Source organism: Haliaeetus leucocephalus, unplaced genomic scaffold, assembly GCF_000737465.1.
Source record: "Haliaeetus leucocephalus isolate CR32 unplaced genomic scaffold, Haliaeetus_leucocephalus-4.0 Scaffold194, whole genome shotgun sequence".
Classification (NCBI taxonomy): Eukaryota; Metazoa; Chordata; class Aves; order Accipitriformes; family Accipitridae; genus Haliaeetus; species Haliaeetus leucocephalus.
In genome coordinates, this window is record NW_010972630.1 from 648257 (window position 1) to 675786 (window position 27530).

A 27530-nucleotide genomic window follows, 5' to 3' on the forward strand; every position below is an offset into this window, starting at 1 on the left:
CAAACCCAATACAACCGTTCACACCCGTCAATGGTGATCTGACATTATCTTACCACGGTTTCATAAAGATTTTCCTTCTAATGAATAAACTGTGGCTAGAAGAGCATGTGTTTGCAGCCAAGAGGATGAAGGATAAAAAAACATGGTCAGTTACAAAATATTTTCCCTTAACAAAAGTTAGAAAGGGATGGAGGAAATATATTTGAAGCTAGCACACATTACACTTATTTGCTAGCATATTTTTATTCTGTTTCCATCAAGATGCATGGGACCAACAGAGGGAGTACAATGTTCATTTTGCAACATTTTTGCACATGCAAAAGTTTTCAGAATCACTGAGAGGTATCCAGCATACACATTCAGGTATATTTCAAAACAAGCACTTTATGAAAGTCAGAAATGAGTACGTATGGCAGGGTTAGGTTAGCATCCTCTAGAAAAGGTCTTTTTTCATCATATACAACCTTTCTCCTCACTGTGGTAGTGGAGAATCCACAAAGGAAGGTACATCGCTTTCTTTAAGTGCTTATGTGGACTCTTCTACTTGTTGTTAAGTCCCACCTTTCTGTTAAAGTCTGTTATTTCTCTGGTTCACTCATGCAGCGAGATTTTTTCTTACATGTAACAGGAACATGAGTGTATCTTCATAAGGGTATATTTTTATGCTGATTTTTTTTGAAGGCAGTGCTGGTTTGAGTAGCCATGGCCCTCCAGAGCTCTCCTGAGCCCAGGTGCTCTTTCACACACCCTTGTTTTCTTCTTGTCATCAAATGTTGGATGGTGTTTGTTCAGCCACCTGGTAAGAACAGAGCCAGCCTGAAGATAAGCAGGGTGAAGTTAGGAATGCTTAACTTGCTTTAGCAGCACTGCCACCAAAGAGCAAAGGATGCAGTTTAACAATACAGCCAACTTGAAGCAATGGCAAACTGCTGCGAAAATGCTAGTTTTCCACCCCTAGACATGCTCTTCCTGCTGCTTCCTTTGTAAAAGTTCTGGTGTTCACATGATACAATTCTGAGATGATTCAGAATGTAAAACTGACAGAAAAACCAACCCTCCAAAACCCAGAGTTAATAGTTCACTGGTGGCAAAGGACAGGGCAGGGCTACAAAGCTGTGGGGCAGGTCTAGTCCTTTAGAAGCCACTCTTGGCCATTTAATTGGCTCATTGAACTGCATTACTATGTCCCAGCCATGGGTTTCATTAGTCTGCTTGGCTTAATAACGGTCACGTAGTTTTGGATCAAGTACAACTGCTAATTTTCTTATGAGATATTTGCCAAATGTTCTTAATGGACCTGGAAAAATTAATGAAATATCTGATTTCATTATTTAAATTTCCATGATCAAATAAGAATAGTTAAACTGAGATTTGGAGGCAGCTTGCCCCCTCAGTTCATGCAAAAATGCATACAGAGCTATATTTCAGGCATTAAATGTCGTTTCAGGAAGTCATTACCTGTATTGATTTAATATTAATTAGTTTCACCAATGCATATAGTTCTTTGAAAATGTTATTTAGCTTTTTTCTTTGCAATTTTATTCTTTTACTGCTACTGCTATTAAAAATAATAATCTAGAGTTTGGACTAATTTTGCACCTGATCTTGTGAAGGGCTCAATTGTCAAAGCTTTAAATATTATTTAACTTTTATTTTCTGGGAATGCTCAGCACCACTCAGGACATGCTCAACAGCTATCAGAATAAAACTCTAGGGCTTAATCATGTTAATTAAACTCTGGCAATACTTCCACTGTCTTTACCTAACTATTGCTTTTCCTTACAATCTTTCTGTCAGCATATTTTACCGTGACCTTGCACAACATTATTCATTTCCACAAATCCTCGTCAACATACACAAAAGGGATTGTTCTCATGGTCTCACACTGAGAGTTTACTCATCACACAGTGCTTAGTGGATGTAGGGGGTCAAGAGTAGCTCATTTAAGACTGCTTCATTAGGAGAGTGAAAGACAACCTTAAAGAAGCAAAATTAGGGCAACACTCCTGAGTCAACAGTTGCCATTATTGCCGTTCCACCATAGGAGTCCTTAACAAGCAGCTGCCATTTCCTAATGAAGAGACCGTAAAAAATAAACAGGAAAATAATTAGCAATAAAAATATACTCTGTTCATAATGTTTTGTTTCTAAAGACTGAGTCCAAAACATCTAAAGGAAATTTATATAAAAATCTACATTAGCAAGGAAATGCCATCAATTCAGTTCAAATATGTTGAATAAGGAAAGAATTCATCATGATCATCGAAACCCTCTCTTTTTTATTTCCAGTAGTCAATATGTATGAAGACCAGAATGCACAGTTTGTTCCACACACTCATTCAGAACTGTTTCATATATTTGCAACAACCTATTGCAATGTCTCAGCAGGATTCTGACTTCACCAGAGAATAAGGTGTTTGGTAGTAGCTAGAAATGGCAGAGTTGAAATTTATTTTACATAAATTGGCAAACTCTAAAATAACTCCAACATGTCTGTATGGGTCACTGTACACTGTTTCTTCCAAAATAAAGACTTCTTAGGGGATCAAGAATTACATTAGGAATGGTTCAAAGCTCCATCTGGGGAGGTTCAGACTGGACATGAGGAAGCATTTCTTTACCGAGAGGGTGGTCAAGCGCTGGAACAGGCTTCCTAGAGAGGTGGTCGATGCCCCAGGCCTGTCAGTGTTTAGAGGCATTTGGACAGTGCCCTTAAAATGCTTTAATTTTTAGTCAGTCCTGAAGTGGTCAGGCAGTTGGACTAGATGATCATTTTAGGTCCCTTCCAACTGAACTATTCTATTCTATATTTGAAATTTTTGTCATTATGCATCAAAAGTGATTTTAAAGAAACCAAGAGTTAAAAATATTGTGGGTAAAGTGCTAGATTCTCTTGTTACAAACGTAAGAATTTTAGTATAGGAAAGCAAACATATAAACGTCTTGTTTTTTCCAAAAGTTTTTAAAGGGCAGCAGAAAGATTTCAGAAACAAGGACTTCCAACATGAAAAGCAGTAGGTGAGCATTGTAACTGTTTTCAAAGTGAAATTATACAAATGCATATATGCATACGCTCACATGCACACCCTCTCCCCACAGAGACAGAGTCTCACTTGCTCTGATAAATGATAAAATCACTGAAGGTACTAGGGTCAGTGCTAAGTAGTTGGTTTTTTAGGAAAAGCAAAAGAAAATGAATCTTGCTACTTGCCCAATTCTTCAGTGGCATACTACTCACTTTGAGCGTAAGAAAGATCCCATTTAAAAACTGCCAGTTATGGACCCTGATTCGGCAAACCACATTAGTTAGTGATTAACATTGAGGACAAATGTAAGTCCAAGAATGCTTTGTTGACTAGGAGTTTACACACAGAAATATAGCCTCAGTCATACCAGCTGCCAACCAGTTATCACTGTGGTAAATATGCATATTCTGTCTAATTGTGTAAATATGTATATTCCTTCTTCCTAAAAAAACCCCACAGGCAGAAGCTCTTAGGTATTGTAACAGGAAAATGAGGTATGTGCTTAAACTCAAATAGCTCATTACTTATGACTTGAGGACATTGGACTGTACTGCAAAAAATCAGTCAATGCATTTGCGATAATTAAAGGGAGAAAGTGTTCTGAAGTTGTAGGACTTCTTAGCATAGGCTCTGCTTTTTGGCTTTCAAAATAATCAATTGGAATTTATTTTTGAACAAGGACATCCAAAGCTATTACTGGCTTAACTGTTATCTAAAGAAAACATACTTAGTATATTTTACCTTTGATCTTACTGAGGAGTACAGTACCATCCCTTGGTGCTAGTGTGCCCTAGTATAACCCAAGATTACATATAGATTATGTACAGTATATTTTCAATGTCAAGAAAACTAAAAACAATAGCAGCAACTCTGGATTTGTAAATTCTAGAATTCTGTATAATCTAGAATCATAAGTACAATATAAAAAAATATAATTGACACAAAACCAGTCATAGTATTGTAACGATTCAGGAAAGTTGCTGCATCATTAGTTCATGCTGACTTGCAGAACCATGATCAAGTCAGGTGAACAATCAGAACTATCAGATTAACAGCTCAGAATTTTTAATAAGTTGCCCCAACTAGATTTTTTTCTCCTTTCCCCCCCATCCTTTCTCTCTCTCTTTCTCCTTCTCTTGCAATCACATACTTGCTTGCTGCCTTTCCTACATCCTAAAATATTTTCATTTCTTCTCTAACACATTTGTTAAGGAACAACATAGTGCTTTCTTTTTTTGCCCTGACACTCTGGAGAACTCCTTGTCATGTCTTTATTTCACTCACAGTGTGACTGATTCCTCACTTACTTCTGAAGAGAGGGAAAGAGTAGGTGAAGGGAGAGGACAGGGGTAAGGGCTTAGGTTTGTTTGCAGTTTTACAGACTTATGCCTGCCCCCTTCTTTATTCTCTTCCTTTCCTCCCTCCCTCCCTGCCCGTCAATACTTAAAAAATCATTCCCATTCATGTTGTGTGCGCACACACGCTGTGAGAAATTACAGGCGCTCTGCTCCAGGTTGCCTTGACAACTCCGAGGCATCCCTGTGCGTGGGGACCGGTGGCACAGCAAAGTTTCCCAGGCCCCCTGGTGAAGGGGAGGGTGGAAGAAGAGAGGAGCCAGAGGTGCTGGAGCCAGCAGCCGTGTGGAGGAGAGAGCAGCAAGCAGGATGAAAGGGGCACATACATCTCCCGCGGGACAATGGGATTTTTGCTGGCTGGCTGTGAAAGGACACACTGAGGATACAACGGTCTGTGACACATGAAAACTTTGGAGCAAACTTTATTGCTTCTCCATTAAGGACCCTCCCACAGTCCCATTCAGCTCTGAGAAACCTTGTCAACATCTTAAAATGTAAAGAAAACCACCCCCTTCATTTTCTTGTGTTTTAAAAACAGATTTAAAATATTTTTTTAGAAATTTCTTGCTGGTGGTATGCTGGAAGCTTTTGCAGTTGCAGCCCTGGATGGTACCAGGTGTCCCTCTTCTGAGTTCCCTGACTTCCCATTAACTTCAGGGGGAGGGAAGGCTGCCCTGCAGCTCCCTAGCAAGGGCTCGCTGAGATTAGAACTTGCTTCCTCCTCATATAGCTTTTGTTCATACTTAAGCCTGTCATCCCTCTGCTTTCAATGCTTGCTGCTATACATGCCATGAGTGGTTAGAGCTCAAGAGAGGAATTGCTGTTCCCTACTTTCAAGCTGAGAAGTCCTTTATACGATAGCAAGCGCAGGAATGAGACTAACCAAGGGGGCCTTACTAGAGTAAGGGGCCATGTAGTCACAGCTGGAGTGCGTAATAGGAAAGCAAGCTGGAAAGCAGCTTATAAAGAAAAGAGCATGACTCTTGCTTCCTGACATATCACTTGCACATGGTTCACCACTCAGTCCCAGAATCAGTCCAAGAAAGAAATAGGATCACAAGCTCTAATCCTTCTACGCAGCAATCTTTAGTGATAAGGTACGCTCTACACTGACTCCTAGTGATTTTTGGGGTGTGGGAGACTCAACCTAGTATCAAGTGTGGAGTATAAAGGAAGGTCAGGTCTGGTTAAAGAAGTAAGCACGTATGCCTGCAAACCCTCCAGACTGACAGGGCTTGGCATCTGGTGCTGAATCTATTACCTGGCAAGGGCAGGATACTGGGAACTGACTGATTTAACACCTGTGCATTTCCAAACCTACCTAGCAAACTATGTAAGTTAACCTTTTCACGCTCAGGACGTAAACCAAGTTTAAAGCTGATCTTAGCTAAAATGAAAAAATACACAGCCCTTTGCTGCTACTTTAGAAAGAGCAAGTAAGAACATAAACCAGCAATTAAAATATACAAAGATAAAGTTGGCTGGACTAGTACACATGCATTTTCACTTTTTAAATTATAGTTTAAGTTACATACTAATACTTTAAAAATACAACTTTTAACAAATGCTGTCTGTTATAAACGTTGTGCAACTCAGTAGCAGATCTAAAATTCTCCAAAAATTATTACCAGTACTTTTATGCACTGGTCAATTATATTTGAATTATTTTGCATTCACATTATTTTGAGGACTCAAAAAAAGTAATCAATCCTCCATCCACCAGCAATAAGGCTACAGGGCTTACTTCCTGTTTGTAAAGATAAGAAAAATGTTTGTTACCTGGTAGCATTCACCATTTTCCTCAAAGAATTTCAAAAAATTAAATGTAAACTTACCACAAGCATTATCATCCAGTTTTACAGATGGAAAAGCTAGGCAGAGAAATGAAGGCTCAAGTGCTTCAAATGTTGGATTTCCATTTTCATTTTCTTGCTGTGCCAGTAACACTTTGTTCTTCCACTACAATGGCACAAGTAAATCAAGCAATTCAGGGTGCAAATCTAGTGATCTCCTTTGCAATTCATTTTGTGGCTACAAATCTTACCGGTTCTAATGGCTTCTGCCGAAAGGACAGGCAAATGCTAGCTGAAATGAAAGGGTAAGTATGAAGCATGTGATTGGTTTTATACTTTGAAGATTTGATCAGAACCTGGAACACAGCCTTGATCTCAGTTACATCAGTGACTAGAGTATTTTCACTGTAACTCCAGTAGCACATATTTCCTCCTTTAGAAGATAGACAGAAGTACAATATATCTACAATGATTTGAGAAAACATTTAGTTTTGCCAGGTCATGATTCTAGTTTTATGTTTCTATATTATTGATATTTATGCAGTCCTGTTGCCTTATTTAAAATGCTTTCTCCCCTGAGACAGGTAGCGAGAGCAGAAGGTGGTCAACTTTCATTATATTTTGTATGTTCAAAGATGGCATCTATATATATGTGTGGGCAGTCTGCAGAAGTCTGAATTAGACAGTTTTATAGGGGGCTAAAGGAGGAGATGGTAAAGCAAAGAGATTCTTTCCTGACCAATTTTCTCATTCCTGCACTTCAAAAGCTGGATTCCAACAGGAAGCATCAGCACTGTTTTGAGACAGATGGTGTAGTCCTCCAGATGAAGTATGGGGAAGTTATTGACTACTTGAAATTTTAAGGAGAAGAAGTAAAGGGGCATGTTAAGGAGAACACTAACTGCACCTGCTTGGAAAGAGAAAGAGCATTTCCATTTCTGACACTCCTCATGAGACACTCCTTCTCAGAGATTCAGAGTTCTTTCCCTGGCAGAACTGCACCTTCATTTAAAAAAACACAGTGCAGTTCTGTTGGTGCAATTTGATGAACAAACACTTTAACAGATGCCATAGTAAGCACCCTAGTATTCACATTAGATCAGATGCATTAAGACGAGCCAAGAATTAGGATTAATGTTGCAAGTTTTGCAAAGCTTATAAAAGAGTCTAAAGGCTAATTCATACAATAGTACGGATTTTCTGAAACAAGCTAACAGCATTTAATCTGTTTTAAACTCCCGTGGCTTGGGACAGAGGTAAACTGAGGTCATTTCATTAGGGATTGAAGAAAACTCTTCATACACGTTAATTGTAGAAAACATTATCAACATTACTTGAGAGTACTCTGCTTTCTTTCTTACTATTACAAATTAGGTGCAGCACATTTCTAAGGCACATTTTTCAGACTATGCTGACTATGCTAATCAAAACCCAGGAACTGGCTTGCTGGAAATAAGGGAATGCCACACTGCATCAGAACAATAATCTTTGCTTTTTAACAAAGTGTTAACAAAGCACAGAAAACTGTAACTCTTGTAATAAATTATGTAATAACAAGCATTAGGAGTGGGATAGGAAGACAGTGGCAGTACAAGCTGCAAAAGAGGGCCAACTTAACTTGCATAGCTTTAAATGTACTGGTCATCAAAACTCTTCCCACAAAACCATTCTCATCATGCTGAGTTTATACTCTTTACTCACAACTGTACGAGGTGAATGTCCTTGTGCTTCAATTTACTAGGAATTGCTGCCCTGGATAGTAAAGCATCAGGGAAGATGGGAGTCCGAGCAGTAGTCTACTACATGAGTACTACGATCATTGCTGTACTGATTGGTATAATCATTGTGGTCATCATCCACCCTGGGAAAGGTACTAAAGAAAACATGCACAGAGAAGGCAAAATTGTGCAAGTGACAGCAGCAGATGCCTTTCTTGATTTAATCAGGTATGGCTATGATATTGCACATTTTCTGTACTGATAGCAATGACAGTAATATTTAGATTCATGCGAGAACAAATGTAGAGAATTTTAGACAGTGACTACATAAACTAGCCAAATTTCTTTCAACTATGTGATACCAATATCTCTAATCCCTACAACGCTACAAAAGAATACAAGGATTTATTTTCAAATCAAGCTGTTGCAATGGAAGAAACTGCTTTTAATATTCAAAGAAACATTCTTTCATGCATAAAAGAAAGACTTCTGTTCTGCTATCTGCATGGGTCTTTTCCCCTCCTTCTGTAGCACAGTCCTTATTACTAAATTCCTCTGCTTTCCTTTATTTTCAACTTTCAACAATTTTCTCACTTCACATGGATCCCTGATTTAGGTATTCGTCTTAATTTTGAATTGTAGCTGCCAATCTGGGTGCATCTACTCAACTTGTTAAATTGTATGGATGGGAAATAAATTCCAGGAACAGGCAAGTAAAATGCTTGAAGTAGAGGGGCACAGATATAAAATCTTGTTTTCTCCTTGCTCAGAGTCTCTGCAATGCCTCTTTTATAGAGCTAATATGTCACAGATGTATTCCAGGGAGTAGGGAAGCTGAGGTTTTGAACTCGGGAGCTTTTCCACAGGTAAAGCCACCAAAATTTTGTGTTCCACTAACCCATTTGGAGAAGCCAGAGACATGGAGAAAGGCCTCCAAGAGTCATGCTGCCAGGAAGGGGGACTTCAGAAAGACCCATGAAGAGGTTTGCACTCAGATTCCTCAAGATTTATTCAGTTAGGCTGCTTCTAATTCCCTCAGAAATGTCACCATTCTGGAAAGCAAAGAAACAAACCCCCATATGTAACAAGTATACACACACGTATATAATCATATAAGAATACTCAAACTTCAGAAATATTTATTTCTTAATCACAACAAGACTCTAAATCAAGTGATAACTATCACGACGTACTAGGCTATGTGACTGCAAACAATGTTTGAGAAGTACAAATGCATTAAATATTAATAACTTCTTTATTAATCTGGATTCAGAAAGCATTAATAAATGCAAAATTAAAAGTCAGCACTGACCCACAGAGCTTTGTTCATTTGGTAATTTAGCTAACATTCTGCTCCATAGCCAGACCTGATAAGCAATATTGGATACAGAGATTGCAATTGCCAGTATCTATCCAACGCTACTACATTTCGTCCTGATAAAGCTAACCAGGCTAATGCTATATGCAAAGCTCTACTCACTTTATACATAATTACATATTTGTCTTAGGATTCCTTTGAAAATTAGCTGGTCAATTCTTTTATTAGCTGTGCCGCTACTTAAGATATTACTAGAACCTTACTACTTCTCATGGTTTTTTTCCTTCTTTTTCACAGAAATATGTTCCCTCCAAATCTGGTGGAAGCTTGCTTTAAACAGGTAAAAATGTTTTGTTATTCCAACTAAAACATAACAAAGTAAGAAATTGAAATGTAATAGCATTTTCTTTAGGAATATCATATACTTGTACTTACAGCAGAAACAAATCTTATGTATGCTGCCAGCTGTCAAAAAACCCAAACCGAATTCATGCCTTGTTTTCAATCATATTACCTCAGTATTTGATATGAGAAGTGAATAAAACACCTGGCACAGCAAATCAGAAAATAAGCTTTTTCAAAATGTCAAATTCATAAGTCTACAGCAAGTTTCATTAAAGTCAATACAGAATTTACTTTTCATAAACAGTGTTATGTTAAATTGGAAGATACTGAGATACACACCATATGAACAAAGACTGGAAGATATTCAAGAATGTCATGTGAGAAATGTGCATAGGTTCGAAACAGCAGAAACAATTTTGTGGACATCAATTACAAAATCAAACTAGGGGACTTCCTGGCACCTATGGTAGGAGTGCATAGGAATGTTCTTTCTATATTGCTTCCCAAATTCCTCTGTCATTAGCCTGGTCTTAACCTTAACTGTTCTATGGAGAAAATAATAGTAACTAGTTACATTCCTTTTTTAAAAGGAGGACAGTATAGATTCAGTGAAACGTATAACATGTATTTCCATAATCTAATTGCTTCATATTGACCCCACAGACAATCTTGAACTGATAATATTTACCAGTTATTGTTGTAGCAATTAAAAAAAGCTGAAATCTGGAGCTCAAGAAGCAAGAGGATGAAGTAGAAACTTTCCAAAGTCCAGCTGAGTTACATCTTGCAGAAGAATTGAAAAGGAACAGTAACATTTTCTTTAGTTACATAAACAGAGACCAATAAAAAGCAATGACTTTCTAGATTAAAGATTTGGTCAAGATTAAAGATAAACTAGGCACAGGTCCAAAACCAACAAATGCTATGCCTCTGTTTTCAGCAAGGATGATGATGAACTCAGGACAGTGATGCAGAAGAGCGGTATGGAAAGACGAAAGTCTATCTCTAAACTAGAAACAAAATTCAAAGAATTTATTGTAATAAAGTCAGGGAATGATATCATCTTTATCACAAAATGATGAAAGAATTAGGGCATGATGTTACAGATCTAGCAGCAAGTATTTTTAATAAATCTCTCAAGTTGGGAAGTTATTATCTATAATTGGGGAAAGTAATAATAGTGCCTTTTGAATTGCAGTTTCAAAAGGATTTGGGAATTGATTTAAGCAGCTAATAACCCATTAGCTTGATCTCAATTGTACGGAAGGATATAAGTACCTTGAAGCAAAGAGTAAAGACTTCATAATACATGAAAATGAAAAATACATTTAAAAAAAGATAAAGAATAACACAGGTTTCTGAAACATAGATTGTACCAGAATAACTTTCCACCTTTCTTCCACAAGACTGCTCTTTTTTTTTTTTTTTTTGGTGCCACAGAAGTGCAATGCATCTAATCTCTCTGGACTTTGTAAAACAAAGTTTTTAATATGAGGGAAGTGAAATAGTTGAGCAGGGGATAGGATTATTGTAAGAACTGTAAAATTTGTGGAGATAGCCGTGGAAGATGCTGAAGGACTAAGCGTACCTTAATTGATATTTTTATGAATGACATTGCCATAAGATGCACATAATGAAATTTACAGATGACAAGAAAGTCCAAGCACTTCCTATCAAGATATCTAACAAATGCCAATAGTGGTATGTCCCTGGCACACTGTAATACTATAAAGTCACAACAACAAAGTGAATTGGCTCTTGCAGACATTGGCATGTTTGGTTATCTCCTTGTAGCTCTTTATCCCATGTGAAATAAACATTTAGAAATCAACAGTAATTTCTGCTTTGAGATGGGAAGTCATCATCAGAAAGAAAAAAAAATTAAAACCCCTCTAATTCAGCTCTAGGATATATTAGGTGTCATAACTCCAAGAGAGGAAATAAAGCCAGAGGAAAGTGACTGTCTGGAATACAGAGTATATTTGAGACATCACATTCATAGGAAGATTCAGGCAAAATGAGCACAATGGAGAGAGGAGTTGCTGGGATTATCAAAAGAACACAGTGTATAAAGCAAAAAGAAGCTTGATTTAAAAACTATTCAGGTACAAAAACCAAAGTGATAACAGACCTGTATAAGATTAAGAAAAATGTTTATACAAGAAGAAATGGAAGTCACTAGAACTGAATTAAAGTGGAAATTAGTGAGGTTTTTAACATTCATTACCTAAAAGATAAGGTCCTGGAAAAATCTTCAATTAGGAGTCATGGGAACAAACTATCTCATCAATTTTAAGATACAGCTTGAAAAATTCTCTTGATAAAGTATCCTACAGCATCAGGAAACTTGACTTAGTGACTATCAGTCCTAAATTTGTGTTCTTAATTAAAGATGTCCTGTAGATTCTGTTTACATTAAGTATATTGTATTTCTCATGTGCTTTACAGCTTAAAGGGATTTCAAAAAAATGGTTCAAAACCCAGGAAATATTTAATGGAAGTTTTTTCTGACATTCATCAACAGCTATGTTTACTGAAGCACCAGGATTTAAAATCTCTCATACTGATACTATTACCTTTTGAATCAGGTAGCAAAACCTAGATTTTTTAAGTATAAGTTATTTTGTTGTAGCAGATTTTTTAAACTAAAAACATTTTATGGAGCAACAAGTATATGTAAGATTCATAGGTATCCAGATGACTTTGTACACCTGACTCCATAACTTCCTTTTCAAAAGTTTACATCAGGTTTTTCATATGTTTCTCAGAATATTTGTGAAAAAGGATGATCCATCTGGCACTAATCTGGTTCTGTAACACTGTGTTTGCTGGCCCAGACACAAACCAGACTACTGCTTATAGTAGTCCACACTCAAAGCCTTAATACTGATCCACAGCTTTGCACACCTGGAAACCATCACTGGCATTTGCACTCCACATTCAGACCATATTTTTTGATATAATAGGCACTCACACTCTGTTTTACAGCATCCTTAGGCAGGTTTCTTTCCTGACAGAGGTCTGTGTTGGAACCCACTGGAAGGTTTTTTTTCTTTCTCACCATGGCCAGCAGACAGGTCCTCTAATGACTGTGTTAGTACTCACAGCAAGTTTTGAACCTGTTACTTCCCCCATCAACAACAAGAACTTCCCAAAGCAGCTCCATTAACACACAGGACCAACCATCATTTCCAGAGTTTTTAACCTCAAAAGAACAACTATTACTCAAATTTTGTAAAACCAAGACATGGAAAATTGTACTTTTCTTTGCATAATTAATTTTAGTGAAGTAAAGTTAGTTTTCTGGATGTGGAAATGCTCTCCTGCAAGATGAAATGGAGCTGTATGAAGAGGGTAACCAAGGTGGAAGGGGCTTCTAGATGGAATTGCAAAAGCTTTTGTAGTATTGCTGCTGGAAGACGAAGAGTCAGGAAGTAAGACTGAGACTTTAGGCCTTATTTAGGAAGGATCTTCCTAAATTTCCTACTGTTCTTCATTCAGTCTAATGGTTCTTTGGACTGCCTTTCCTGTTCTTCTTTCCCAGCAAGTCTGCGAGGCAAACAAAGCTGCCTCCTCTTGCTTCTTCTTCTCCTGGTCCTCCTTTCTTTGCACATTTTCTTCCCCAGAAACAGGAAGAGAGGTGGAACAAAATGCCCCTTCCCCTCCAGAAAGGAACCCCCCCATTGTGGATCCCAGAAGCTAGGAGGAGTCCCTGTAGGAGAGAAAGAGAGCCCACAGAAAAGCTAAGGAAATCCTTTCATTCAAACCTTTCAGCCGAGAATTGGCAGAACCATTTCAGTGTTAGCTCGTGGCTTTCAGGCCCATGCCCCAGGAAAGTCTACAGGGACAAGGGGCCACCCTTGCCTAGCAGGTCAAGTTAAGAATAATCTGGAAAATGTTGGGCTTTAGCTTAACTCTGTTCTTCATGAGTGACTCCCACTCTCCCTGCGAAAGACCAAAGTCCTGTTGACAACCTGTCGCTATCAGGACCTCCAATTAAATCAGTGGCAGATGGGGATCACTGGAAACAGCAGATTGTTAATCCGAACAGCATACTTTCTGTTGTTGGTTATTTCCATATGACGTATGTTGCTACCTTCACTATGTACTGATCATTTGGGGGCTTTTGTGATTTTTATCAGTAACAGTAGACTCTGAAAGACTGCACCTAGATAAATATTCCACATTTAGTTAAAACTAGATTACTTCGTTCAAAATTTTCTCTAAACCTCTATATTCACCCCAAGTTCAGGGATAGCTAAAGAAATCTTTGGATTTATCGTTCAGCTCTGGCCATTATCTCTTCACTTCTCTTTCTTTGCTAAATTCAAAAATGCTATCTAGCCTGGGGCTGAGCAGTCACAAGTAGTCTGCTTGTTAAGCAGATACTGCTTTTTAACTGCTTGTTCTTTGTGCTGTGCTCTGGGGATATCTCAAAAGACAAAAGAAACATAGGTGAACTTGGGAAATCAAGAGAAACAGAATCAATTTAATGATTTGGGGAGGGTTATTCTGTTCTGAATAGGTGGAATTTGATGCCAGCTGAAGCTTAAAGAACTAGAAAGGTGCATCTGATAACTGCATTTATAGAATCATAGAATCATAGAATCGTTTAGGTTGGAAAATACCTTCAAGATCATTGAGTCCAACCGTCAACCCAACACCACCATGCCCACTAAACCATGTCCTGAAGTGCCTTGTCTATGCACTTTTTGAACACCTCCACGGATGGTGACTCAACCACTTCCCTGGGCAGCCTGTTCCAATGCCTGACAACCCTTTCAATAAAGAAATTTTTTCTAATATCCAATCTAATGTCTTCTGAGCTATTTTTAATCAAAAATTCTTTTCTGAACTCCTTCTTATCAAGGGTATTGGAAGTGTTAATCACACATCCAGACATGAATACTAACTAATATATGCTGTCTAGTCCTCATGATAATTTTGGGTAGTTAAGATATATTTTAACCTATGTCATCAGCTCTTCTGCAGACAAATTAGATGCTTTCACACATGTCCATATGGAAAGGAAAGAAAAAATTAATTAGGAAGATGGGATATCACTGCCTTATTTTCATTTCTTTTCATTTTTTTAGGCTTGCATTTAAGCAAACTTGTTGCTTTTAAAGTCATCATTCAGTAAAAACTACATAATCACACAGGCTTAGCACAGACAGTGCTAATAATACTGTCTCAGAGTACTGATAGTAAATTATGAGTTTTCAGAGCAGTTACCCATGCAATTACCTTCTCTACAAGTTAACCACTGGAATGTGCTACTGCTGTGTTTCAATGCTGCTTCTTAAAAGGTCATGCAATATATTCAAGTCAAATGACTGTGGGTATCTTGTACCACTAATGAAAACAAAATAATAATAAAAGTATGAACTAATTCATTACACTATGCAATAAAGTAATTATATTGTCTATTTCATAAAGAGCTAACTTAATTAAAATTCATTTTTAAGTTTTTCATTAGCACAGTGTCTTGTAAAAATCCAGAAATGCCATTATTTTTACATTTTACTTGCATATAAGGTTGTTCATAGAAAGCTATTCGTATTAATATGTTCCAAATAATATCTACCTTGCTCCTAATTTGTTCTCTATACATGAACTTAAGGAAAAATTATGACTATTTTGCATCTAACATCTTACCAGGCAAAAATACCTCTGCCTGGAGACAAAATGCATCAAACATCCTCAGAAATGACAGCACCTCTGTGATGTTGTCTAGCCCATTACAGATGAGCAGTGTAGGTATGTAGACTTCTAGTAAAACATAACTAGCTCTTCTGAGACCCTTAAGCCTACAATCTGTTACATGACCAGTTTTTCTTTGCCTAGTTTCTTCCATTACTGAATGTTGCAAAAGAACGAGGATTTGCAGAATCACAGTGGGATATTAAAATGTCAGTTTGAGCGACATGAACAGCTGATAACTTTGATTCCCACCAAGATAGAGATCTGCCTGAAAGTAGGAATCTCATAAAAGCTCACAAAATGATCTATCACCAATTTCTTTGCAGAGCAGTAATAGTCAACTTTGCTATTACCTCATCTATTTCAAAATCTTTGACATTTTCTATCATCTTGAAGGTGGTCTTTCATCCTGTCACTTCCTACAAACAGTTGGCTTTTTCACCATTCCACACACAAAATACAATCTTGTATTTTGCCTTTAGTGCCATCTGAAAAAGCACTAACAAGAATAAAACGCAACCTATACTTTTTCCTTAGTGGGTATCTCCTTTACATTTTCCATATTTCGTTTTCCTTAATTTCTTTTGCTTCACTAGGAGCCTTCTCATGACTTTTGATAGACAACATTGGGCATAAGTAGACAGCCACAGCCACAAGACTTACTCTTAACTTCATTTAGCAACGGTGAAAGAAAGGTTAGTTCAAGTGACTGTCCAAGAGCAAATAAAGCTGCTCTGATTCCTGTCACTCAGATTCCCATTTTGAATCTCACTCTAAATAAACCGTTTCTCCATTGCTCTGGAATGGGTTCTAGAAAGACTATCCTCCCTAGTAACATTCCTGAACACTTAAGTCTGGCCAACAGGGTAAGTCAACAGATAAGATCTACATCTCACTGTACCAGTGTAGTAGCTGAAATGGAAATAGACTTTGCTAAGTGAAGTCCTAAAATCCATATTATACCCCTAAAGAGACTTAACTAATAAAGAACTAAGGGCATCTTCCTGCTGGGACAGAATTCCAGAATCAGCACAAAGGAGAAGGAATATGCTTATTACAACCTAAAACGACTTCTAACTGGGGTTTTTAAAGGCAGGAAACTTCATGTGATTGTGCATTCTCCCCTGTAAATGCTCAACTTCTTCTCAGTCCCCTGCCATAATTTTTGAGCCCAATAGCCAATTCCAACCTAATCTGACATGAAAGGGGCAATTCTCAGGCAAAGTGAGACTGTGCTGGCACTGAAAGAAAAGCAGTTTATGACTTAGCTCATGGCCTGTTCCAACAGGCAGCAGTCAGCCAGCCAGGCAGCACACATCTCACACCGACTGACAGCCGCCTCACGTGCGGCTTTTGACCTAGCCAAATAGGTAGGAATGAGAGGAGGACCTGAGGGTAATGGAGGAGAACCAGAGCAAGGTCAGTTATGGTCTGTCTAGGGAAAATAGGAAGCAAATAAGAAACTTGGTAGGAAATTAGGCTTTAATTCCAGTCCTCATTAAACAGCTTGCTTTTTTAAGTTTGTCTAATCTCTATGCCCACAAGTCCAACATAACTACACCCTTCAGATATTTGCATTAAGGAATTTTTACCTACTTTTTTTCTTACTGAAAAACAGTAGTAAAAATATACATATAACATAAGTGTTATAACTGTACACATTAAAAAAAAAATTAGAAGTGTTTCATGTACAATGCTAGGCAGTATTTTATCATTCCTGTCAGGACTGAATTAAGAACCCCTTAGTGAGAATTTCTAGACAATTTCCATTTCCACTCTAATACCTCTCTGTCACTTAAAGAGGCAATCCCATCCCTCCTTCCCCAGCTGTGTAGGTACAGTCTTGGTGTTTTGCCCTGTCTGGCATTCACCCGTCAGTGAGATGATTCATCTCCATAGCCTTTACCCAAAAATGACCACTTTTTTTGCTTGGTAAGTTTTTTTCCAATTTAAAAAGTAGAACTGGCTTACTGAGAGATCAAACTAGACCTAACACAGGGGACAAATTTTCACAGGTTGGATGTGAGTGGGTGAGGGAGTGGAACTGGGCTTTTCTGTGTCAGCCAACTGTTCAAACAGCTCAGCTGTCTCCTCTAACCACAGCCCAAATCTTAAAACATTTTAGCAAATTTCATTTAAAACTCAAGAATTCTGACCTCCATGGAAATTTGTTCTGCTACATCTTATTCAGAAACTTTCTATAAATCTCCTGTAAGCAAGTTTTATCTGAAATTCTGAAAGACTTAAAATCTTCAGGGGGATACAGCAAATATGTGGAAGGTGTGCATAAAACCATTCAGGTGTGGAAAATAACAGAAAATTAGGTAAGTGTAGATAGATACCGATATTCAGGTTTCCCATCTTAGTCATAAGTACTCCATTTCACTCAAATACTTTTGGAGTATGCAACAGTCTCCAGATAATACTAATAATACTACAGTGCCCGGACTTAATACTTATCTTTTATTTGCAAGCCCAAAGGAATAAAAATCCAAAGTTGCTGAATAACCTTCACACCAGCATCCCATGGCTTTAATAGGGTATTTAGAATCCTGAGATATATTAGAAACATTTTATTAGTGATATTTAGTTTTCTTTGTGTTCAACAGAATTTAATCAGGACAGGGCTGCAGGGCTTTTTGAGCCCAGACAAAAATATTTGTAATGCATATTTCTCTCTAGAAAAGCATTAGGTGGTAAAGACTGGTTTTCAAAGTAGACGTTTAGGGTCACATTGAGATTTTGAAATTGATTTGCCCATTCCATGATGGAACCATTTAATGTAGACCCCTTTTCTTAATTAAGAAAAGTGGTGATCTATTACTGCGAAGCATAGAAAACTAATGGCTTTGCCATAGCTAAGGAAAAAAGAGGTATGTTATATTTAAGTTACGTTCAGTCTAATTTTTTTAATTCAAAAAGATGAAAAAGTAAGGAAACTCCAAAGAACATGAAAATATTTTCACTAGCCAAAAAAGACCTATTTATTTGACAGTTGGAAATATGTTGCTGGGAAAAACAACAATGTATAAAAATGCAAACTAAGAATCATAGTTTTGTCACAAAATTCATAAGCATGACAAATCTGTGTCTTTGATTTTGATATATTTATGAGAAAGTGAGTTCTGAAGCTAAAGGTGAAGATTTAGTTCTTGAAGTTAATGTGTATTTTTGTTGCATTCAGGAAAGCCAGGTTTTCGTCACAGTACATTTTACCAACAAATATTACACAAAGAATTCAAATGCCCTACAATAGTAATTAATAATTTAATGTGTGATTTTCACCTTTGTTTGCTATAATTCACAGAATTCCTATCTTTGTTTTATTTTCATTTCAACAGTTCAAAACTAACTATGAAAAGAGAATGTTTAAAGTAGATATTCCATCCAATGACACATCCACAGTGGCTGCCATAGTAAGCAATGTGTCAGAAGCAGTGGAAACCCTCATGCAAATGAAAGAGGAAATAGTTCCTGTTCCAGGTTCTGTAAATGGAGTGAATGCCCTTGGCTTGGTGGTCTTCTCAATAAGCTTTGGCCTGGTGATTGGAAGCATGAAGGAGCAAGGTCAGGCGTTAAAAGACTTCTTTGATAGCCTTAATGAAGCTATCATGAGATTGGTAGCTCTAATCATGTGGTAAGTGCCTCTTTGATAAATTCCATTTTAAGCTACTAACAATATTTTTTCATTACAATCAGGCACTGGATAGCAAGATTCTGTTTGGCAGGAAGTCAAACAATAAGGCCTTACCCACCTTGTGACTTTTTTCATAAATTAACCCAAGAACTGTAACTCTGTATGTCAATAATTTGCCCAAACATACTTGCTCTTTCAGTGTGTTTAGCTTTTGACAGGAGAAAAATCAGGGTCTATGGCAGAACTTGCTATGCTTATACAGAGCCATTCTATGTCTTCATAAAGATAGCAATCATAACAATATGCTATCAAAGTTTCCTTATATCTTAATCTAACTGCACTAAAGGAAACTGGCAAACCTCTCCCATAATCTTATTTCTATGCAGCAAGACTGTGTTTTCACTAGTTTCCAACACAACTGGTTCCTGCAGTTGTGTAGTGTGTATACATATGTCCTTGCATTTGAGCTGCAGTTGCACATACACAGAATTTTCCTGCTTTCTTTATTGTGTTCAGTAGGTAAATAAAACCAATAGGTTTTCCCTCAAACTTCAGGTATGAAGACTTTTCAGCAATGAAGATTCATTATTTGTCAGGTAGAAGGTTAATTATGAAAGAAATTGTGTCTTGTTGCCTTCTTTACTACAGAAGACAAACAAACAAACAAATCAACACCAAAAGCCTATCCAAAAACACACACCTATATGTTGCAGTACTAGATACAAAACTAAAAATAAGTGTATTTTTCCCAGTAACCAAAATTCTGATGATAAAGCAGTGGATAAGGATTGTTACTTCTGAGAAATTTCTACATGGATTTGATGGCTTAAAGTGCAGTGGAGATATACTGGATAAATTTTGTTCTGTGGTAACTTAGTGTGAAAAGACAAGTGGACATTTATAGAAATTAGGCTGCACCAGAAGTCCCGCTGCAGCAGAATTATGTTAGAGTTTTATGCTCAGCACTAGCTCTTTCTTCATTTGCAGCGGTGCTTACCGATAGGAAAAAGCCGATCATACCACCTCTGCTGCTGCCCCACAATGCAGCTAACCTCTGTCATACAGGTGGCTTCATGCTAAAGTATTTATCCAGTGCCCCACTGGATAAAATGGGCCATGGCCAGAAGCAGCTTGAAATCATTGGAAATTATCAGCCTTCTCTCTGGGTTCATTCCCCAGCAACATGGGAAACAGCACTGGTAAGATAATAGAGCTGGGTACTTGGCACAGTCCACAGCTATGTCAGTTGAGCCTTCGTTCATACAGATAGAATTGTAACAGAATTGACTAAACTAGCTTTTAAATGACACTTGAATTCCAAAGGGAGCTCATCTCCCTACATGTCTGAAAGGCATGCTATACATCCTTAACAGATCCTGAATCCGATGGCGCCCATCAGCAACATACACTGCTGTGGTTTGAACTGTTAAGAGTTAAAGTGTTGAACCCTTGAGCTGCTTCTGAATAATTACAGTCATCCTAATGGTGAAATCCTACATTCATGCATGCATATAAACAGAAAAGGTATGGATGGGGGAGTGAATTTCTGCTTTGTTCAGTACAATACTGATATGATTTCTTATTTGCAGGTATGCTCCACTTGGAATCCTTTTCTTGATTGCTGGAAAAATTGTTGAGATGGAAGATATGGGTGTGATCGGTGGTCAGCTTGCCATGTATACTGTAACAGTTATCATCGGTTTGCTAATTCATGCTGTCATTGTCCTACCTCTTCTCTACTTCCTGATCACTCGTAAGAACCCTTGGGTATTTATTGGAGGCTTAATCCAGGCATTAGTCACAGCTTTGGGAACATCTTCCAGGTATAATACAATATTTTAAGGCCATACTTTTTTTATAATATTACTGGTTTGAGAAACAAATTTGCCTCATGTAATTGGTTAACTCTGTATGCAAGTATTCACTTGGGCACTTTATTTCAGTTCCGCTGCTCTCCAACAGAGATAATTATCATTATATTGACTTGAACTCTGTTTTCTATAAGAATCCCTGAACAGAGATGAAATGAATCTGTTTGGTGATGCAGAGTGTATGGCTGGAACCCTTGTGGCTTTGGTTACCCTTGGTGTTTGAGTTTTTTAAGTAGTTTGTAATGGCTTACTGGTAAAGAATGCAGCTGGCAAAGGATATGCATGACAAAATGGAGCAGCAACAGGGAAGTTCAGAGAGGATTCTGAGAGAGCTTGAGAGTCCTTATTGGCAGCTGATGTTCTGTGCTCAAAATCCTGATAGCCAGTGATGGATATACAACGTGCGCCAGAAATGCCACTTTTGCTCTTTGTTGTTGAAGTTATAGGTACATCATATGAATAAAAAACCTGTTTTAATCTATGATGAAACATTATTGTAATTAAATATACATTTCTATACCATATGACTTTGCATAAAACACCTTTCATTTTAATAGATTTTAAAATTGTCTCCTAAAGACAAATGTTTTAAGTCAGACATTCTATATTACTAAATTCAAGTCTCTGGTGTTTGGGATTATTTTGAAGATCTGGATGAGAAGCTATTGTGACCATTACTGTAGAATCTAGTTAAGTTTTGTATCACTGAAAAAGCTTTTGAGGGCTTAGAAAAATTATGACAGTATGTTAATGGGTAGAGAGGAACAATTACTAATTTCACATTTGACATTTGGATGTCGATCCTTGCAAGTTTCTGTAATGCCTAAAAGGGAATTTGATTAATAATGATTTTTAAAAGAAGATAATGAAACTAATGCCAGTCAATATAGTTTAAGAGAAAATAAAATGAAGCTACAACTCCGGTGGGTAACAGTCATACTGTTAAGAGGGTATATTCCAGCTTCTGTAAGACATTCCACTTGGCACTGCTCAAGATTCTCAGTAAGAACCTAGACTGATGTAAGAGACCATACTATACTGTGAGTGTATTTAATAGCTATTTAAAATTGACTGTCATCAAAGAGATTTTCCCAGCACAATCATCCACAGCCCTTCTTTATTTTACATTTTAGTAGTATTTTATTTTGTCAATATTAGTAAAGTTCTCAAAGACATGAAAGTCTGTTAAGTAGTTAGCAATGAAGAGGTCACTGAGACAGAGTAATCTCAATTGCTGGGTCTTGAAAAACCTCTTTACTTTGGTGTAATCAGATGTAGCTACACATTTTTTAAGAACAAAGAGCCCAGGCAGCTCTTATAAAATGGCCACCTTACCCTTCCTTCTGAGACAGTGTCTCTGGAAAGGAACTTGGCATCATGTGGGCTGAATGGGCACTCCTGTAGCCTATGAAGCCAAAATGCTCAGTTGGGTTGGTCTTTAAATGAAATTTCCTTTCATATCATATTTGGATGTGGCAGCAGGGGAACAAGATTAAGTGGCATACAGGGCCTGGCTGGGACAGAGTTAACTTCCTTTGTAGCAGCTTGTATGGTGCCATGTTTTAGATTTGTGACCAAAACAACACTGATCACACACTGGTGTTCTAGCTATCACCGAACAGTATTTGCACGGTGTTAAGGCCTTCTCTGTTTCTCACTCTGCCCCCACGGTGAGTAGATTGAGGGGTGTGCAATAGGTTGGGAGGGCACACAACCAGGCAGAGGACCCAAACTGACCAAAGAGATATTCCATGCCACATACATCATGCTCAGCAATACAAAGGGAAAATGGGATTTTAGGGAGGCTAGCCATCTTTGACTCAGAAACTGGCTGGGCACTGGTCTACCTGTGGGTGGGAGGTAGTGAGTGATTGCTTTAACATCACTTGTTTTGTTTTCTTTCTCTCTTCTTCCACTTACGCTTCACTTATTAAACCTTTTTTTTTTTTTAATCTCAACCCCTGCGTTTTCTTGCTTTTACTGTTCCTTTCCTCTTTGCCTGTCCCACTCAAGGTGTGGGGGCAAGTAAGCAAGTGGCTGTGTGGTGCTTAGCTGTCTACTGGTGTTAACCCACAAGTGGTAAAGTAATGTAACTATCCATCAAAATGCCCTTTCCAGGGGAACCAGCAAATAAGAGAAAACATGCTGTTTACTGAAGGCTTGAATAGCCTAATTCGTATAACTTCAGGAAAACAATGCTTAGGGATGATTCAATCATAACTTCAAGACATAAAAAATGTCAAGCAGGGATTTTTAAATAGATTCGTCTGCCTAGCAGAAGAATCTCGTAACAAAATAATGAAGTTAGACACATTCAGACTAGGGACTACATAGAGCGTGACAGTAATTAACCATTGGAAAAAGTTTCCAAGAGCATTATGAGGTACTCCATCATTAGAAGTGTTTAAATTCAGCCTTTGCATTTTTTAAAAAAATATTTTGCTACATCACATAAAAATTAAGACAGACAGAATAATGTCTCTTGTCATCACAAGGCATGACACTTTTCATTCCATCTTTGTAGAATTTATATCATGTATTACATTCTTTCTTTTTGTTTCAGCTCGGCAACACTACCTGTTACGTTTAAGTGTCTAGAAGAAATAAATGGAGTGGACAAACGAGTTACAAGATTTGTACTGCCAGTTGGTGCTACAATTAATATGGATGGAACTGCTTTATATGAGGCTTTGGCTGCAATTTTCATTGCACAAGTTAACAACTTTGATCTGAACTTTGGGCAGATTATCACAATCAGGTACAGAAGCCATTATTACCTACATCTAATAAAAGCACCTTTGCAATGACTCCTTCTTGCTGTTATATGCAGGATTAAACAAGAGTGTCTAAAGCTAAAAACAAGAACTGCTACAGTAGCTGAATAACTGTAATGATTTACATCTTCTCCACAAAAGAGCCCCCCCAGTACATATTGTCCATTAGGTAAACCTTTAAAAAACTGTAACATGACATACTTATCACTGCACTTATTAAAGTCAATAAGAACATTTTTTAATGACTTTTAAATTTTCTTTCTTAAGAACTCATGCGGCTGTTGGGAGCTATAGGCTTACAATCAATACCAGGTAAAAAGCAGTAGCACAAAAGTGTCACAGTGCTAAAGCTAGGAGAGGTAGTGTTTTCCTAGTCCTGATGGTCTCAGGATACAAATAGAGCAAGCTGTGTAAGGAGCAGGTAATACCTTTTATTACACCAGCTGATAGAGGTGGAGAAGATAGGTATGTTTTCAAGCACACAAGCCTTCATGTTTGAAATGGAACAGCAAACAACCCACTGAGTAGCACTTGATGATAACTGATCTGCATTAATTTCCTTATGTTAATCAAACAGTTTAAGAGATAAGGGTGATGGGTACATGTGCAGAAGAAAGAAGGTCAGCAAGGGGAGAGAGGGACACTGTAGGACAGACACTTATTTATCACGCAGGAACACTGGAAGTTCAGATATAGTGCACAGGGAACGTAGAAGATTTTCAAGGAGAAGTGACTCTCTCTATATAAACCGCCAGCTTAATTCAATATTCATCAAGAGAGGGCAAAACTCTGCCTTCACACTCCGAGGCAATAGTTTCATGTTCATTAGTACTAGAGCTGCTCCCTGCCAAATCACCTGACAAAACAAATTCTTCCTAAACCAGGTGTGAACAAGCATATTTCTATCAAGTTACTAGACTGTATGACTCAGCATTTCTGGCAGCTTTCTCTTTTCTGATGGCAGAATGCCAACTGCTGGAGGACAGATGCTTCACCTGGCATGAAGTTATAGTGAGATGGACAGAGAATAAAAATTCTTGCATTGGATCTGCCAGGACAAAATTACCTCCTCAGCTTTTCTTTTAACATGTTTGAGCTCGTGGAGTGAGTTTGTTCAATGGGTGTGGGCGTGTAGCCGTGTTTTTGTCTGGCCCTTAGCATCTAGTAGGGGATTTACAACCTAACAAAATCATATTTCAAGGGTTCCGATAAAGGTTTAGTGTAAACATTTTGGATTAAGATCCACACTCCCCTGAAGCTATGCAGTGTTAAGATAAGGGGCTGGCCTCATCTTTTTATTTACTACTGATCAAATGCATTCTTGCTTCAAACCTGGTTTTAATGTTTGCCAGACGATAAGGAGAGTTTATTACGGAAGTCAATTAATTGCTCTTGCCATCTCTTTGCACAGCATCACAGCTACAGCTGCCAGTATTGGGGCTGCAGGCATTCCTCAAGCTGGACTGGTCACCATGGTCATTGTGCTTACATCAGTAGGTTTGCCTACAGATGATATCACTCTTATTATTGCAGTGGACTGGTTCTTGTAAGTATTTTTATGGAGTCACTAAGGGCTTAGACCATATTTAGAAGTGCAATAGCCAGGGACATTCTGGCAATATCGCAGTCAGTGGTGTACTTCTTTTGCTGTGGAAGGCAGTTGGAAGGAAGTGTTAAAAAGAATCACTATTTCTTGTGATTAAGGTATTTTCTTAGAGCAGATGGTGAGGGGTGTTACTTAATGATGGTTCCTCTTGCATGTGAAAGGGTTACTTAGAAACCTGGATCCTTAGGGTACTAAGAAAAATTACAGACACACTGTAATTAAATCAGCAAAGAATTGCTTTAGTCTTCTATTTTTTGTAGGATGGCAATGAAAACCTTTCCATTAATCAGGGTCAGAGCTGGTTCAGATCTGACTCACGTTGGAGGCCTGCTATCTAATCTGGGAAAGGTTCATACGCCTACCCCATGGACACAGAAATGAAAAACAGTTGTGTAACTCTTTTATCCAGCTACCACAATGTATTGCCCCTCAGTTTTTCCATGCCTCTGCCTGTAGAAGACTGACACCTGTAGGCATATAGGGAAATTCCTTAGGTCCAGGAGCTAGATCAAGACAGGTTTCCTCCCACCTCTATTTCATCTAATGCCTATTAGTTATAGTTTCCAGAGGGTTTTACCCTTCAGTCTTCTCAAGTGATCCCTGCAAGAAGTTGGCTGTGTTGTTATGAGAACATAATGTCTTCAAATGATTATCTAACCACATGCCCACAGCCTTATGTAGGTGGATGCCTATCGAGTAACAGTGCCAGTCACTCCTCATCAAGCTGCCTTCTACATCTTTTGGGCAGAGCCCGCTGAAGAGGGCTGAATTGTTGTAGCTTAATTTGAATTATTTCAGCACAATTCTACCCTAAATTACTGACTGTAGTTTACAGTCATGACAGAAATGACCCTAACAAGGTAGATTCTCATTGGCTTACATGTTCAGAGGATATAAACTCAAACCACCAGTGTAGAGAAATCCCTCCAAGAAGCATCTGCTATGTGCTCCCTTTGTTGTCCTCATCACACAACTGTTTCTTGCTGTGAAGTTGCCAAGAGTATTAACAAATTTTGTGACTCTAAGTCCTAGTATATTTGTTAATTTCTGTAGAAGAAATCATGGCATTAACTGTTCAGATAAATGAATGTATACAAAATAGCTGAATCATCTAGTAGATTTTTAAAGGCCATTTTAACAGCTAGTCTGCATGCTTCCCTGAACAAGTGGTGAAATCAAGGCTGACTTACTGTTTCTCCTTAGGGATCGTCTCCGTACCACTACCAATGTCTTGGGAGACTCCATTGGAGCAGGAATTGTTGAACATTTATCACGGCATGAGCTGAAGAACAGGGATGCTGAAATGGGTAATTCTGTGATAGAGGAGAATGAAATGAAGAAACCATACCAACTGATCTCACAAGAAAATGAGAGTGAGAAACCATTAGATAGTGAAACCAAGATGTAGGGTGAAGAAAGCATGAGTCCAACACAAGTGTGGAAAACACACACTTTTTCCAGCCATTAATATCTTGCATTCACCAAGTTCACTTATTCCTTGATTTTTCCCTTTATGCTAGCACTGGAAAGAGTTAATGAAAATATATTCCAAACGAGCAGTGATCACAGTATATGTTGGCTTCCCACTTAGAAAAAATTAACAGGCCACAGTACTGGTCCTGCTACACATGTGCTAACTGAGGACAAAAAAAGAGAGATTCTCAAACAAAAACAAAAATCAGTGTATATGTTACTCAGTCCTGTGAACCTATTCTTTTTTTTGGGGGGGGGTTTTGTGTGTGTGTGAACTGGAAGGTAAAACAGATAACAGAGCCTGAAAATGGTTTTATTTTTTTAAATACCTGTTGCAAATTTCCTAACTTCTATAAACACACAATCAATACTTCTACCTTGATAACTGCATCCAGCTAAATTAATTAACAGGATTTTTGGGTTTTTATCTGATTTTTTTCTCTAGTGTTATATCGTTGTTCAAATACTAGCAGGACAATAAAGAGAAAGACATTAATTAAAAGGATAAAAAGGGGGAAAACATAAATAAAGAAAAAATACCCCAAATTAGCACTTTTATCAGCTGAGTTGAAATATTTCTAAGAAAGTTATTTTATCTAGACAGTTTTTCACATTAGCCTCAGCTGATATTGAAAAAAACTTAGCCTAGTCAGCTCCCACTGACTTGCAAATATTTACGTATGTATGTATGTACCTCCAATCTGGATTTGCCGCCTTAATTTCAACATCAAAACCCAGTTGAACAATTTATGTGTGTCAGTGTTCGTAGGAGCAAGGCCCTAGGCTGTATTGACTCTGGGGCAGAAAATGTGTCTTCATCTCTGTTTGGAAAAAAAACCATAGCATGCTCTGGGTATGCCAGTTATCTACTTAATAAGCAATAATAAGAATAGAAGGCAGCACCAGCTTTC

General features: G+C 37.8%; 1 protein-coding gene across 1 annotated transcript in view; it reads left to right on the forward strand.

Moving 5' to 3' along the window:
* Window positions 1-27012, forward strand: part of SLC1A3 (solute carrier family 1 (glial high affinity glutamate transporter), member 3) — a 67818-nt gene extending 40806 nt beyond the window's left edge. Inside the window, exons 4-10 of the mRNA XM_010565665.1 lie at window positions 7916-8120; window positions 9508-9550; window positions 18600-18895; window positions 20485-20718; window positions 23330-23524; window positions 24952-25086; window positions 26350-27012. Coding sequence (XP_010563967.1) covers window positions 7916-8120; window positions 9508-9550; window positions 18600-18895; window positions 20485-20718; window positions 23330-23524; window positions 24952-25086; window positions 26350-26554 — 1313 coding nt within the window. The 3' untranslated portion in view covers window positions 26555-27012. The remainder of the gene's footprint in view (window positions 1-7915; window positions 8121-9507; window positions 9551-18599; window positions 18896-20484; window positions 20719-23329; window positions 23525-24951; window positions 25087-26349) is intronic.
* The last annotated feature ends 518 nt before the right edge of the window (window positions 27013-27530 follow it).